The sequence below is a fragment of the Drosophila nasuta genome, chromosome 3, assembly GCF_023558535.2.
Source record: "Drosophila nasuta strain 15112-1781.00 chromosome 3, ASM2355853v1, whole genome shotgun sequence".
NCBI lineage: Eukaryota > Metazoa > Arthropoda > Insecta > Diptera > Drosophilidae > Drosophila > Drosophila nasuta.
Genome location: NC_083457.1, coordinates 501,154 through 516,398, shown reverse-complemented (window position 1 = coordinate 516,398; position 15,245 = coordinate 501,154). Strand labels below are relative to the sequence as shown.

General features: G+C 37.7%; 1 protein-coding gene across 1 annotated transcript in view; it reads left to right on the top strand.

The window, feature by feature from the left end:
- The window catches only part of LOC132793412 (neurogenic protein mastermind), a 92,552-nt gene that overhangs the window by 18,104 nt on the left and 59,203 nt on the right, over window positions 1-15,245 (top strand). Inside the window, 2 exon segments of the mRNA XM_060803326.1 lie at window positions 257-427; window positions 6,382-7,544. Of these exon segments, the coding sequence (XP_060659309.1) occupies window positions 6,738-7,544 (807 nt within the window). The 5' untranslated portion in view covers window positions 257-427; window positions 6,382-6,737.

Genomic DNA, 15,245 nt, shown 5'->3' with positions numbered 1-15,245 from the left:
AACTTTTCATTTTAAACAAGTATTGATTTATTGCTTCATTCTATGTCTTTTAAAAGTATCCTATGAGCTACCCTCCCATAATAAAAGTCCATTTAATCTCAAACATTATGAAATGAACATGAATGAACATGCATTCGCCACATCCGCTTACTGCAAGAGTACTTGCTGATGTTATCCAACACTGAAACACTGAAAGTTATATAGCTGAAATTCTCACCTAATCCTCTTTATTGGTTCTGTTCTTTCGTTTTTACAGTCAATACTGCCACACTTATGGCCATTCTATAGTCCAATTGGAACACCTACAACTGCCCCTAGCTAACAATTTAATTGTGATTGCACAAAAACTGTGTTTGCTGATAAGACGAAGCCAACACTTTGTGGCACCCCCTTCGCCCCGGCGATGCAGCCCATCCACTAACCAGGGGTAAGTTTTGACACCATACGGAATGTACGTTAGAATTTGCAACAAGACCAGGGCTAAAATGAGCTCTAGAGAATGCTTGTGCGAATACGAGGGTTATTTCATTTATTCAAAACATGTTTTGATTTATTATTATTAGAGCTCGAACGTAGCTTATAAAAAATGTATTTTCAATTCGCTATAATTACTATTTCTATTTGACAATATTATAAAGTTTTTATGTCATATTCCAGTTTGTAGTTACATTAAAAATGGGAATGATAAGTTCACTTTGAGATTTTATAAATAAACTTTGCTTTAATGGTTTAAAACAGAATAGAAGATGATATAGCATATAGTGTTTATAGTATCTTCAAACCTGATAAGTATATATATTTTTGATCAGCAGAGATCTCAAAACCTATAAAAGCCAAGCACGCCAAATTTTTTATGCATTCATTACGCTTATTTAGTTTATTTTCGATATTGGTCCGCTTTCACAAAAATCTTGTAATTTGCACATGACTTTATTTTTTATTGATTATTGATTTATTTTTATTTGTGTCTCAGGATTAAACTCTAAGGTAGAAGTGCAGCCTTTAAGTCAATTTAAATCGTGTTTACTTGTTGTGAAAGCTAGTCTCATTAAAGAAAAAATATTCTAAATAAATATGTGGATCACTCTAAATTAGAATTGAAACCGCAATAAAGTAAAATAAATAAATCGCAAGCTGAACTGTTAGCAAAGTCATGAACAACCCTCGCAGGAGTGCAGCAATAGCAACAGAGACAATTAAGCTAATTGCTGTGCTAGATACTTGAGCAGGAGAGGCTGCTGCGGTGAGACTATCTGCACCTTACTCTATCTCAGTCGCTCTCTTTGGTTCTTTCTCTCTCTCTTGCTGGCAATCAACCATACACTCAACGCCTCACCACCCACCACCCACTAACACCACTACAATAAGCGTGCAATGCAATCGCATGTCGTGAGGAGCTTTGCGCTCTCTTTGCTTTCTCCCTCTCTTTCGTTCTCTGCATATTTTGCGTATGTGCTTGTGTGTGTGTGTTTGTTGGGTTGCTTGCCGAACTGCGAACTGTATGAGCTGTGAGCTGTGAGCTGCAAGTGCCTCGAACTAGCTCTAAAAGCGGATCTTTCTCGCAATTTGGATTAGGCGCGCAGATGTTTGGCGTTGGCCAGGCGAGGCCATGTGGCATGTGGCATGGCTTTTCCAGGCATTTTCATGCTTTGGCGCACGCTTTTCCTGCACACTTTTGTTTTGTGTCATTTGCTTGTTGCCTGTTATATTCCGATAAAATTGACTTTTTGTCGGTCGTCGGTGTCGCTGTCGTATGTTGGCGTTGTGTTGTCGTCGACGTCGTAAGTATCGTTGGCGTCACCTTCGCCATTGCCCGTTGTCGGCATCGTCGACGGCACCATTTTGTTTGGCGTCGTTTTCTAATGGGCCAACAGCATTGCAGCACATGGATTCTGTTTTGTATTTCAGCTAGGCACTATTCCCCTCTCTATGTCTCACTCTCTCTCTCTGTCTCGCAATACAATACAAAACGTTAGCGTTGCCCCAACACACATGGAGCGAGCAGCTCCCAGGCCAACTGTTGGCGAATAAAAACGCGCGCGTTTTTCGCCATTACGCGACGCGTCGCTGTTACCCCATTTGCATGTGCCAAGTGCTAAATGTCGAAGCAACGGCAAACATAATTTCGATTTGATGCTAGTGTTGTGTTATCGGTTAACGATTACACTTTCAAGGGTTGTTGCTCAATATTGCCCAATTGACGTCAATCTGTGCCTTAAGCGTTCTCAAAAAAGGCAAACATCATTAATATTGAATGGAATTAAATTGGTATTTTAATAATTATCCAATAAATCACATATTTACAGTGCGTCTAAGCACTTCTTCAACAAGCGCTTACAAACACAACAGAAATGTTATAAGGCATCAGCTCAGTCGCTGCTCTGCAAGGGCAAAAAAAAATCATACAAACACACAATTCGAATTTGTTGTTGCTGTGCAAAGCATAAAAGGCAAAAACAAATGCAGACAGAATGAAGCAAACACACAAGTAAACTCATGTATACACGCATACACACACATGCTTAAGGCAGCCGAGACAGGCGAACGAAGATAGAAACAACAAAAAGTTCAGCCAGCAGCAGCAGCGGCGACGACACCAACAACTAGCGAGCGAACGACACGCTACTCTCAAACTCACACAAACACCAACACACACGCGCAGTTATACTAATACTACCATGGAGCTGTATTTCTCTTTCTCGTTGTGTGCAGAGTACAAATGTTGTGCGTCTGGTAACGCTGGGCGCCTGTTCGTTTTTGCGATAGACGCGCGACGTAAGTCGCCGTCGTTTTGCCTGAAAAGTCGCCGTTGCACAGTGGACAAAATGACACTCACACAGACTTCCATTCTTTTGCATAAATCTACATTCTGTTGCTGTTTAAAGCTCCAACTGATTAAGTTACTGCGTAATATTCCACTATTTTATGCAAAATGTGTACATAAAAGATGAATTTAGTTGTTTTGAATGCACAATATTCAGAAACGCGAAGCGTTTACCCATTTTAGCCACTGTGCAATGTCGTCGTCGTTGCTTGAACGCGTTTTTGTCGTCGCCGGCGATTTCTGACTTGCGCCGATTTTGCAATTTCTGTCTATGCCGGCGGCGACTGTTACTTAACAGTGTGCGACTCAGTTAACAGAATTCAATGCTTCTCTCCCTCTCTCTGGCATTGAGGCATTGATTACGAGAGCCGCTTATAGAGTTTGTTGTTAGTAAATTGAGTACGGTTAGAGGAGTATGAAATGTACATAAGTCGTCCTTATGGAATTGCAACTGTGTTTGATAATCAATTTCGAATGTGAAATAAACAATTGGTGAATGTCATCAGAATTTACTATTCATATCTTTTGCACATTGTAGCTGTGCTGGGAAATTGACGTTGAAATTCTTTTGCTTGAGGCGCAACCCTCTCAGTGTGTTGGACTCTCTCGCTCTTACACACTCTTTAAGGCGACGACATGATGTCTGTTGACTGTAGCTTGTTTGTTGTTGTTTTGTACGAGTGTATGAGTGTGTGTGTGTGTACACCCAACAACAACAACAAATAATTATGAGGAAAATGCCGTCAGCCGATGATGAAGACGGTCATAATGATAATCACAATGTTGATGATAATGATGTTGTGCAGCTGCTCTGCGTATTTGAAGTCTTTCTCATCTTCATTTTCGTTTTTACAGTTACTGTAAAAATCTCTACCCTAGCCATAAATGGGCGCAAAGGCGATGTTACTGCCAGAATTTATACTGCACGAAATTTTATGACTGTTATCGATTTCTTGAAGTGTATTTACCCCCTCGTTGGAGCATCCGAAAAAAAGCTATGCAAATTCCAGAGTCGGATTTTACTTAGCTCTTGATGGCGAAAAGTGCTTTGGGGAAAAACAGCGGGCAGAAGGCAGTCGTGATTTTTAATTAAAAGCTGAGCAGCTCATAAAGCTCTTATCGGATGGATGACTTGACGCTGTTGTTGTTGTCGCCATTATAGATTTATATTTAGACTGTAGTACAGTAGTAGTCTTTAAATTAGTATTAAGTTTTGATTAACAGTTGCTGCGCAACACGTGACGTCATAAAACGCTGACAATGTCTGCCTCTCTGCTTATCAGTAGTCGCATACCAATGACGTGCATAATTATAATACAAAAATATTATGTAGGGGAATTGCAATTAGGAATAAGTATTTCTAATAATAAGAGTGCAATTATCTAAGAAAAACGCCTGGCTTTGTTTCCTAATTAAAGGCGAGCGCAACTAAAATAACAAACAAATCACTCGCCTTCAAAATTTGACTTTTTTCATTGCTCCCGCTCTTTCTCGCACTCTCTCTTACATGCTGCTGCTCTCAGTCTCTGCCATGCCAACCTGTGGGTGGCAAGAGCAGCAGCAGCAGAGTAGTAACAACAACAATGCGAAATGTAAACAATGCTCAACGCAAAACTCGCTCTTGCCGAACACACACAACTGTCTCGTTCATACGCACTCGCTGCTTCGCTCGCTCGCTTGCTCGCTTGTTCGTTACGTTTTCGTTCGAAGTGCGGTGCTCTCGCTCTCTCGCAACACTTGACGCTGTGCCTAGTCGTGTACTGTGTGCGATGTGCGGTGTGTTGTCAGTCTGCGACGTCTGGCTATGGCTGCTGGGCGCCTGTTTAATTGTTCGGCCAAACCGCCGTTCGTTTGTATTGTGGAGTCGCTCGTTCGATCGAACGTCGTCGTCGCGAGTAAATTGAAGTCGCATTGCGCGACGGGCGACGCGCGGCGATGCTACGCGACGTTTCCCCCAAGTTCCATTGGCGTTGGCTTGCAGCAAACCAGTTTTGTTTACAGCTTAATTTGACTGAGCCCTGCCCCTTTATATGCCCTGCCCTATGTTTGTATCAGTGTGTGTTCACGTGCCACATTAGGCATAAGTTGCAAAAGGTTTGCTCATTTGCGCCACACACTCGCACACACACACACACAGTCATACACGCATCCGCCTCTCACAACTCCAACATTTTCGTCGTCGTCGTGTCCACAGCTCCATTCTCCACATCGTGCGACCCAACGACTTGCTGGTTGGAGCTGCTCCACAGTCAGTTTGTCATTCATTCATTCATTCAGCGGCAAGCCCGCGTGCAGGCCAGTTCAACGCTTTTTGTCAGTCTTTCAGTTACTTTACTTACTTTACTTTACTTAGCTATAATTATTATTATTGTTGTTGTTGTGTTTCTTTTTTTAAGGCACACGCGAAACAAGTCGCGAGACACTCGCGCGTGAAACGCTCGCAAATCGCTAGCGAGAATAATGCTTTTCCTTTAATCAGTTTACTCTTCTTACTGTTGTTGTTGTTATACATCTTGCTGCTATCGCTGTTGTTGTTATTGCTGTTGTTGTTGTGTGTAATTTTTGCTGTTGTATTGCTATTATTGCTGTACGCTTTTTTGTTATTTGTTCGCATTTCTTGTTTCGGATGCGTTTTTTTTTTTATCAGTCTTTCCCGACTATAAATTATCTTGCAAGCTTTATGCTCTATTTTGCATTTTGTTTTCAACTCACTGTTGTTGACGTATGTGTGTGTGTGTGTTGCTTTCAAGCACGTAGCACCTTTGAGGTTTTTTGTCGGTTCTCACTTGACTCATGGAAAGTCCGTGTCTTATCGGCAATTCTGGCGACGGGGAAATCCATCTGAACCGAAAGTTAAAGAGAAAAAACAATTTCAAAGATTTTTCGACAAAGTTTCCTCGAAATAATATAAATAATGTGCTCTATAACTAGAAAACTGATTTCACATGTGTAATATGCACTCTGCTATCTTATTACTGTTTTCGTGCTTTCTTTTGTTAATACTATATACACAAGATTAAGCGATGATCAAAACGAATTCAATCTAATAAACTATCAAAATATGTGCTTATTAATTGGTTGTTGAATACTACGGTTATTTGGAAATTGTTGATATGTTATCAACAAATTGATAACAAACGCAAAAAAAGAAGAGATTTTTGCAAGTTTCCGCTAATACATTGGTCAATACACAATAAAAGTTAGTCTATTAATTGGTTATTTTCGTTTTCTTTGGATTTTTGAGTTTAGTATTTTTCTAGTATTTTTCGAATTAAATGAAATACAAATTTGCTTAAATATTTATAGTTTAAAATTATAACAGATTGAACAATTTAAAAACCTATCATAATAAGCATAAAGTATTTTAAAAATACTAGGTTTAATGCAGTAATCGAAACATGAGATAATTTCTTTTAAGTCACAGTATCATATATATTGAAACTAATTTCATCAACTGCGAATTTTATATGGTTAATTTCTTATGTGGTTTTAAAATTAATTTATAATAATATAAACTAATTTCACTGTCTTTTTTTCTTAATTTCTTCAACTTACAGGCACATCTCAAGATGATATCCCCAGCAATATATCGTTGCCTCTTGCCTCATAACCCGCCACTTAGAGCAACGTAAAGTTTCTTCTGTTTCGTCTTCTAATAAACAACAACAAAAACTTCCAAAGAGAAAAAGAGAGAAGAGAGAAGAGACAGGGTGATAGAGAGAGAGAGAGAAAGCAACAAGTGATTTGCTTCTAAAATTTGTGCACTTAAAGAAATTGAAAACGTGTTTGTTGCCCGTTTGTCGTCTTGTTACTTCGTGAATTTTCGTCGCCTGTCAGCAGCGTTTTGCCGCAGACGGAGGACGAGAGCCGCGAAGCAACGAGCCAAAGTCAAAGCCTCACCACGGACGCATTTATGGATGCGGGCGGCCTGCCAGTGTTCCAGAGCGCCAGCCAAGCAGCAGCAGCAGCCGCCGTCGCCCAGCAACAACAGCACCAACAGCAGCAGCAGCAGCAGCATCAGCAACAGCAGCAGCAAGTGCAACAGCAGCAGCATCAACAATTGAATCTCCAATTGCATCAACAGCATTTACAGCAACAGAGTTTGGGCATTCACCTGCAGCAACAGCAGCAATTGCAACTGCAGCACAATGCACAGGCGCAGCAACAGCAGCAGATGCAAGTGCAACAGCAGCAGCAGCAACAACGACAACAACAACAGCAGCAGCAGCAGCAGCAACACTCGCCCTACAATGCCAACCTGGCAGCAACAGGCGGAATTGTCGGCGGCCTTGTCGCTGGCGGCAACGGAGCTGGCGGCGTTGCGTCTGCAGGAAATGTCAGTGGACCCAATGGCAACGGCAACAACAATCTCAACCTCAACAGCAACAACAATGGCAACGGCAACGGCAACAACGGTAATAACGGCAACAACAACGCGCCTGGCGATGCGATGCCAGCGAAAAGACAGCCAATTGTTGAACGCCTGCGACGACGCATGGACAACTATCGTCGAAGGCAGACGGACTGCGTGCCACGGTATGAGCAGACCTTTAGCACTGTCTGCGAGCAGCAGAACCAGGAGACAACTGCACTTCAGAAGCGTTTTCTCGAGAGCAAGAACAAGCGTGCGGCCAAAAAGACTGAAAAGAAACTGCCGGACACGCAGCAACAGACACAAACTCAGATGTTAGCCGGACAGCTGCAGAGCAGCGTGCATGTGGTAAGTGCTACATCCATGCTATCCATCCATCCATCCATCCATCCATCCAGATTTGCTTGTCAAGATGCCCTATTTCAATGGGGCATATATTCATATTTGTATTGTGCGATATGCATGTTTGGCTACAAATTATTTTACATGTCGAAGAAGATTTTAATATTGAAGAGAATTTTGGATTATCGGATAAGTCGAGAAAGACTAGGGGAATAGATTTTTTTGAATTGTCAGATAGCAGTTAAATGTTAACTATTATTAAATGTTAACTATTATTCAAGATTATTTTTAATGTCGAAAAAGATTTTAACATTGAATAGAATTTGGGATAGTCGGATAATTCGGATAAATCGAGGAAGACTAGGGAAATAAGCTTTTTGAATTGTCAGACATTACTTAAATGTTAACTATTATTAATTTAAAAAGAGTTCGAATAATAATATAATTTTCTGTATATTCAGTCCCTTGTAAAATTCCGAAAAATTGCATTCTTTATTAAACTTAAATAATAAATAATTTTGGATAAATGTGTATGCTATGTTGATATAATTGGTCCTAATTATGTACTTGCTTACACCCTCTTGCATTTGAAATAAATATGTTAAGTTCATGATTGGCTACAAATTATTTTACATGTCGAAGAAGATTTTAATATTGAAGAGAATTTTGGATTATCGGATAAGTCGAGAAAGACTAGGGGAATAGATTTTTTTGAATTGTCAGACAGCACTTAAATGTTAACTATTATTAATTTAAAAAGCACATTATTCATTTAAAATATTTGTCCTGTTATAATGTATTTTTGTGTATATACAATTTGTTCTGCTAAATGTCAATCCGTTCCTTGTATAAATGGAAAAATGGAATTCTATACTTTTGAATAAAGTTGTAAATGATTTAGTTTGTCGTATTTACATGCTTATAACATCTTGCATGTTGACTTCATACTTGACTGCAAAAGTTTAATGTTTAATAAGAAAATTTTTACTGCTTCGGATAACTCGGATAATCGGCTTATTAGTTGCAAGCAGATGCGAAATCAGTTTATATTTTAAATTGTCTGGGAACGATTTGGAATTTATGTAAAGGCTCTTCTTATTCAGTATCTTTTCGTTCTATTTCAATTGATTTTGTTCAAAGAAAGAAGAAGTTTATTCATTTATATTTTGAAATCTTAAACTAGCAAGTAATCCGTTTATTTTAAAAGTAGGTGGAGATGCATTATTTTTCGAATACGAGGGTGGGCTGATAAATAGTCGGCCTAACAAAGAAAAATTTTTTTTAAAAATTGGTAAATATTTTATTCGATTAGTGTTTTCTATCAGCTGATTACTGTGAAAGTTTCATGCGGTTTTATCAACACTGGTAATTTTGGCGGGACTTTAAGCGCATTCACTTTTGCATTGTCGACAACATGAATAAAATCGAATATCGTGCTGTCATAAGATTTCTGTTTTTAAAAGAGAAATCCAACGACGATATTAAAAATGAGTTAGACAAAGTTTATAAGGATTCAGCTCCATCGTTTTCAACAATAAAATATTGGACTACTGAATTAAAACGCGGGCGGACAAGCATTTTTGACGATGATCGCCCGGGTCGTCCCAGAGAGGTGACAACACCAGAAATTGTGGATAAAGTCCATGGAATGATATTGGATGATCGCCGAATCAAGCTGCGAGAGAGATTGCAAATGCTCGTATTTATATGCTTGAAATGATTAGCTTATTTAGGCATTCCTTAATCAAACATACCTACTGCATTTCTATTATTATTTATATAAATTTATTAAATATATTAGATTTTTAAGGAAAGTTTTCATATGATTTGAAATCATATTTGGATGATCTAATCAACAGTTGGCATATGAATTGGTCTGGAATCTTTTGCAACGTTGGGTTTATTGGTAGGTTTTCAGACAAGTGTCACAATGCTAGAAGCTCTGCACGTTTGTGGCTGCATTCGAATCTCTATATCTGTCGGATACGAGTACGTTGGCATCTCTTTCTGTGCTGTGTGTTGTGTTGTGCTCGTGTTGTATAATGTTTTGGGCGCAATATTAGAGCTGGTGCACGAAGCGAAGTCCGCGAACACACAAACTGCACATAAGTATACACAAAATAATAATGAGGTCAGCATTTTTTTTCTTACTTATTTATTTATTTATTTTGTTTTGTTGGGTTTCAGCTCAGTTCAGTTCAGTTCAGTTCAGTTTCACTCGCATTCGCATTCGTTGCTGCCAACTTGTAGCTACAAGATACATTTCGTTGTTTTTGTTGTTGTTACTATTGTTAGTGGTGTTGTTGCTTTATGCTCATTTTTTTGTTGTTTTGTTTTGTTTTTTTTTGCTGTGTAGGTACTCTGGACTGCTTTGGCTTGTGTGCATTTTAAATACCTTGAAATTATTTTGTAAGCCATAGATTTTTCTCGTCGAATACTTCAAAAGCCCAACATTTGCGGCATCCCCAGCTCCAACTCCATCTCCAACTCAATCTGAATCTGAGTCTGAATCTGTAGCTCAGTTTCAGTTGGTTAGGCTTGCATCATGGCTGACAACTGGCCAACAGGCCTGAATGACTGACTGACTGAATGACTGCCTGACTGATTGCAACTCTAGTTTATATAATTGTTGGTTCTGCCATTCGCCAGTTTTGCTCGCTCGGTTGCTGTTCGGGCTGATGCAATTCTAGAGACCGACTCTCTCGACCCCGTGTAATTGCCACAAATTTACAGAGTCTCAACTTCATCGTCATCGTCATCGTCATCGCAATCGCCATCGCCATTGTCGTTTGCAATTACAAGACTTTGAAACTCTTAGGCTTACATTACTGCTATCAGCCTGCTCAATATACAAATACTCTTTCTCAATCATTTCCGTGACCAATTCACTCGTCTAATTAGAAAAGAGAGCATCATGATTATATATTTGAATATTTACAACATATTTCATCGATATTGCAAGTTTTATAAATAATAATTCAAGTCATAATAAATGTGAATTTATTTATTTCCTCGCTTAATTTGATGTTAATTTGTTTTAATAATTTTTTATATTTATTTATGTAATTTGAATATTTTTTATTAGTTTCGATTTATTTATTTTCTGTCTTTATTATTTATTTTACTTTTATTTATTTTAACGTATTTTATTTCATTCTTTTATTTTACTTTTAATTTATTTTTTATTTTTTCTGTTTTATTATATTTTTTTGGATTTCCTTGTTTTATCATTATTATTTATTTTACTTTTTTATTTATTTGTTGTAATATATTTTCTTTAATTTTTTATGTTTAATTATTATTTTTATTTCATATTATTATTATTTTTATTTTTCTTTATTCATTTCAATTATTTACATTTATCTTTTTCCCTCATTTTATTTATCTTAATGTATATTATTTTTTATTTATTTATATTAGATACAGTTTTTTTGTATTGCTTTACTTTTCATTTTACTTTTATTTATTATTTTATTTTTCATTTAAATTTATTTTATTATTTATTTATATTTATTATTATTTTAATTTATAAAAAATTGCTCTGAAGTTATAAATTTTCAAAGAGTATTCATTCTTCGGTTTTGTCCCCTATCTATCTGTACTTTCATGTTTTGTGAGTGAAACGTGAGGTATTCGCATTTCCAGCTGCCCGGTAGTCAATCTACGAACTCAACTGAACGGATCTGAGCGGAACTGAGTTAAGTTGAGTTTCAGTTTGAGAGTTCGAGTTCGACTACGAGCTTCTGTTTTGTGTCTTCTGTCTTCTCTGGCTGCTCACTTTTTCCGCATCCGTTTGCAATGTCATTTGTGTCATGTGCGGCCGGTAATCATTCACTTTTATATATATGTATATGTATGTATATATATATAGTATATGCACTCGTAGTAGTCAGTAGCCAGTTGTACCTTTCCTCTCTGTCTCTCTCTCTCTTGCTCCCAGCCAGCTTCTTCGTCTCTCACATTCCTCTGAATGTCCCTTCTTTGTCATACGCTTAAAGCGATTCAGTTTTTTTGTTTAATTTTAATTGGCTTTAAATCCTTTTGTTGTTGTTGCTATATTTATATATTCTGCGTTGTTGTTTTCGTTGCTCTCTCACATTGTGTGTAATGCAAATTTTTGTAGCTGAATCACTTTGAAAAAGCTTTTGATTTTACATATTCATGGACACGTCAGAGTCACAAGTTTGTGAAGTGGAAATACTGAGAGCCATTTGCTTTATCATTAGTTGCCTTAAAGGTCTCAGACTTGTTGGCAGACCGCAAACTAAATTTAATTATATACTTAAAAACATTCGTTTAAGAATGATTTATGCACTAAAGAAGTGCAATAAACGTTTGCCACATTAGTGAATTAATTGTTTTTTATTTGAAATTCTGGTTATTCTTGACATATTTTAAGAATTAAGTTTACTCTACATATGCTGAATTTAGAATGTGAATGGGTGTAATTTTAATTTGATAAGCTGCTAGTTGTTATGTAGTTAATTTTGTATCAAAGTGTTTGATTCAAGAAATTTCTGTTCATGTGTTAAATTTTGTATATGAATGAATGTAATTTTATTTTGCTGTGTAGTTATTAAATGCTATTTTGCATTCACGTATTTGATTTGAAAATTTCTACAGTTCCTCTGCTTTTACCTTGTGCAGTTTTATTCACTCATCCGTCTATTGCTGGTCATTAAAAAAATTCACAAATGAATTAATGACTGACTGTCCATCGAGCGCATCCGTGCCTCAGAGGAGGTCGCAATCTAAACTCTCTAGGCTTTTCACTTTTCTTTTTCGTTTTGGAATTGGAAAACTTTTACTACCATTGCTGCTGCTGTTGTTGTTGTTGTTGTTGTTGTTGTTGTTGTTGTTGTTGTCGCCTCTGCTGCTGTGGTTGGCAGTGAAAATCACAGCAAATTACGGCCAACAATTGGCGGCCAACGTCGACGCAGCCGGTGCAACATGCAAAACAAGAAAGCAGCAATAGCAACAAGCAACAACAACAGAAAACTAAAACATATTGTTTATAATGCGTTTTTTATTTGGGAAAGTCGCGTGTAGCAATTTTTTCTTCTCTTTTTTTTCGTTGTCGTTGCTATATTTTTATTGGCTTCGTCTTCGTTTTCATTGTTTGCATTTTGTTGCAGTTGCAGTTGCAGTTGTTGCATGTGCCGCGTTGCATATGTGTGTTGTCGAGGCAATTTTCACTTCACGTGGTGGCATTTTCTGACAGACGTCAGTCAAGAAGTCAAAGCGTTACTATAAAAGCTTGCATGTCGTTGCCTGTTTGCCTAAATCCCTCTGCGACTCCCTCAACTCCATTTACATTTTCCCTCCCCTTCCTTTCTCCCACCATTTCCCAGAGAGTTGCCAAGCAGTTGTTTCAAGTGCAACTGCCTTGTTATTGTTGCTGTTGTTGTGCTGTCTTGATTGACAAGTGACAACATATTATTGGCGTATCGTTTCAAGCTCAGCAGAGTTGTTATTGTTTACCTATGCAACTCTAGGTGTTTCCACATTTAACACGTACGTTAAGCATAGAAACAGCTTGTTTTTTGTTTTTCTGCCTTGCGAATTTCATCACTTTTACACAGGTTGTGAAATACTTTTCAGATCAATTCGGATAAATCCGTAAAAGGTCGGTTAATTGTGGCACCTTTACAACTGTTTGCTATTTCAATTCGGATAATTTCGGATTACGCTGCCATACATTGGAAATGACTTTTAAAGCCAGCGGATAACTTTGGATAACAGACGGTTATTTGATTGTTTTATCTTTGTTACTAAGTTACATTTAACACTTACACAACTTAGAAGAAGCGCTTTGTCTGCCTTACAATTTTCATCACATTTACACAGGTTGTGAAATACTTTTCAGATCAATTCGGATAAATCCGTAAAAGGTCGGTTAATTGTGGCACCATTACAACTGTTTGCTATTTAAATTCGGATAATTTCGGATTACGCTTCAATACATTGGAAATAGCTATTAAAGCCAGTGGATAACTCTGGATAACAGACGGTTATTTGATTGTTTTATCTTTGTTACTAAGTTACATTTAACACTTACACAACTTAGAAGAAGCGCTTTGTCTGCCTTACAATTTTCATCACATTTACACAGGTTGTGAAATACTTTTCAGATCAATTCGGATAAATCCGTAAAAGGTCGGTTAATTGTGGCACCTTTACAACTGTTTGCTATTTCAATTCGGATAATTTCGGATTACGCTGCCATACATTGGAAATGACTTTTAAAGCCAGCGGATAACTTTGGATAACAGACGGTTATTTGATTGTTTTATCTTTGTTACTAAGTTACATTTAACACTTACACAACTTAGAAGAAGCGCTTTGTCTGCCTTACAATTTTCATCACATTTACACAGGTTGTGAACTACTTTTCAGATTAATTCGGATAAATCCGTAAAATGTCGGTTAATTGTGGCACCTTTACAACTGTTTGCTATTTCAATTCGGATAATTTCGGATAAGGCTGTAAAACATTCGAAATACCTTTTACAGATAACTCCGGATCTTTCTTTTTCTGCCTTTCGTCCCTATTTGAACATCAGTTTGAATAAATACCTTAAAGGTCGGTTACAACTCTCTGTTATAGTAATTCGATATTTACGGATAAATCTGAACAATTACTGAAAACGTCTTTGACTGTTATACAATCAATATAATTTTTACAAGCAGTGGAAACTGCCGGATAAAACCATATAATGAGCAGCGTTGATGTCTGTTTTATCTTTGCTACTAATTATGGATTATACCGGATACAGCTGGATAATGATATTGCTACATATTTTCTAGTTTGACTTTGTTTTAATGGGGACATGAAAAATGTGTTACTTAAAATATCAAGATAAATTATGCCTTAGATTGCTTTTGCTGTTGATTTAGATAACTTTGAGAGTATGCGGATAAATTCGGATTATTCCGGATATGTATAGAGTTAAGTTTTGACTAGCTTAACAAGCGCTCGAATAGCTTTAAAATTGTCTGTGAAATTGACTTCAAATTGCTTTCATATGTGTTGTTTTGTCATCGTGCACCTTATGGGAAGCAAGTTTGCGTGTAACGTGCAACGTATGTGGGCGTGGCCGGCCTTTAAATAATGTGTACCTAACAATGGGCATAATTTATGTTTTTGCGTTATACAAATTTGTAAAATGCATCATTTATCTTCGAGTCGACATCGGCACCAACTCTGACTCCCGACTACGAATGCTCAAAACGATTGCGAGCAGAGACCGAAAAACAGCCCCAACAAGTAAATGGCACCCTCCACTTGGTGCTCCCATCTCCACCCCTTCCCCTTCCCCTTCCCCTAACGCACCTTGCCAGCGCACCCCTTTGCGTGTTGTGTCTTTACTTTACTTCTTTTTTTTTCGTTCTCCACTTTTTTGAAAATGGGCAAATGAAAGCGCAGAAATCGGAGCTGAGAAGATGTAGAGTAGCCTGCCCTGGTAGCTGGTGCTGTTTTGGGTCTGAGTCTGGTGGTTCAGCAAAATCGATTGCGATTTTTAAGGCATTGCCTTTTGCAAAGACCCTTCGCTAAAATAGCCCCCTGTGGCAAGTGAGCGTCAACGATTGCAGTTGCGCCTTTTGAGGACTTCCCTTCGAAAAGTCAAAGTTCGTAAATCCAAACCGTCAAAGTAAATCTTGTAGACTATTTAAAGTTGGGAACCTTTGTATAGAAAGTACGATTAC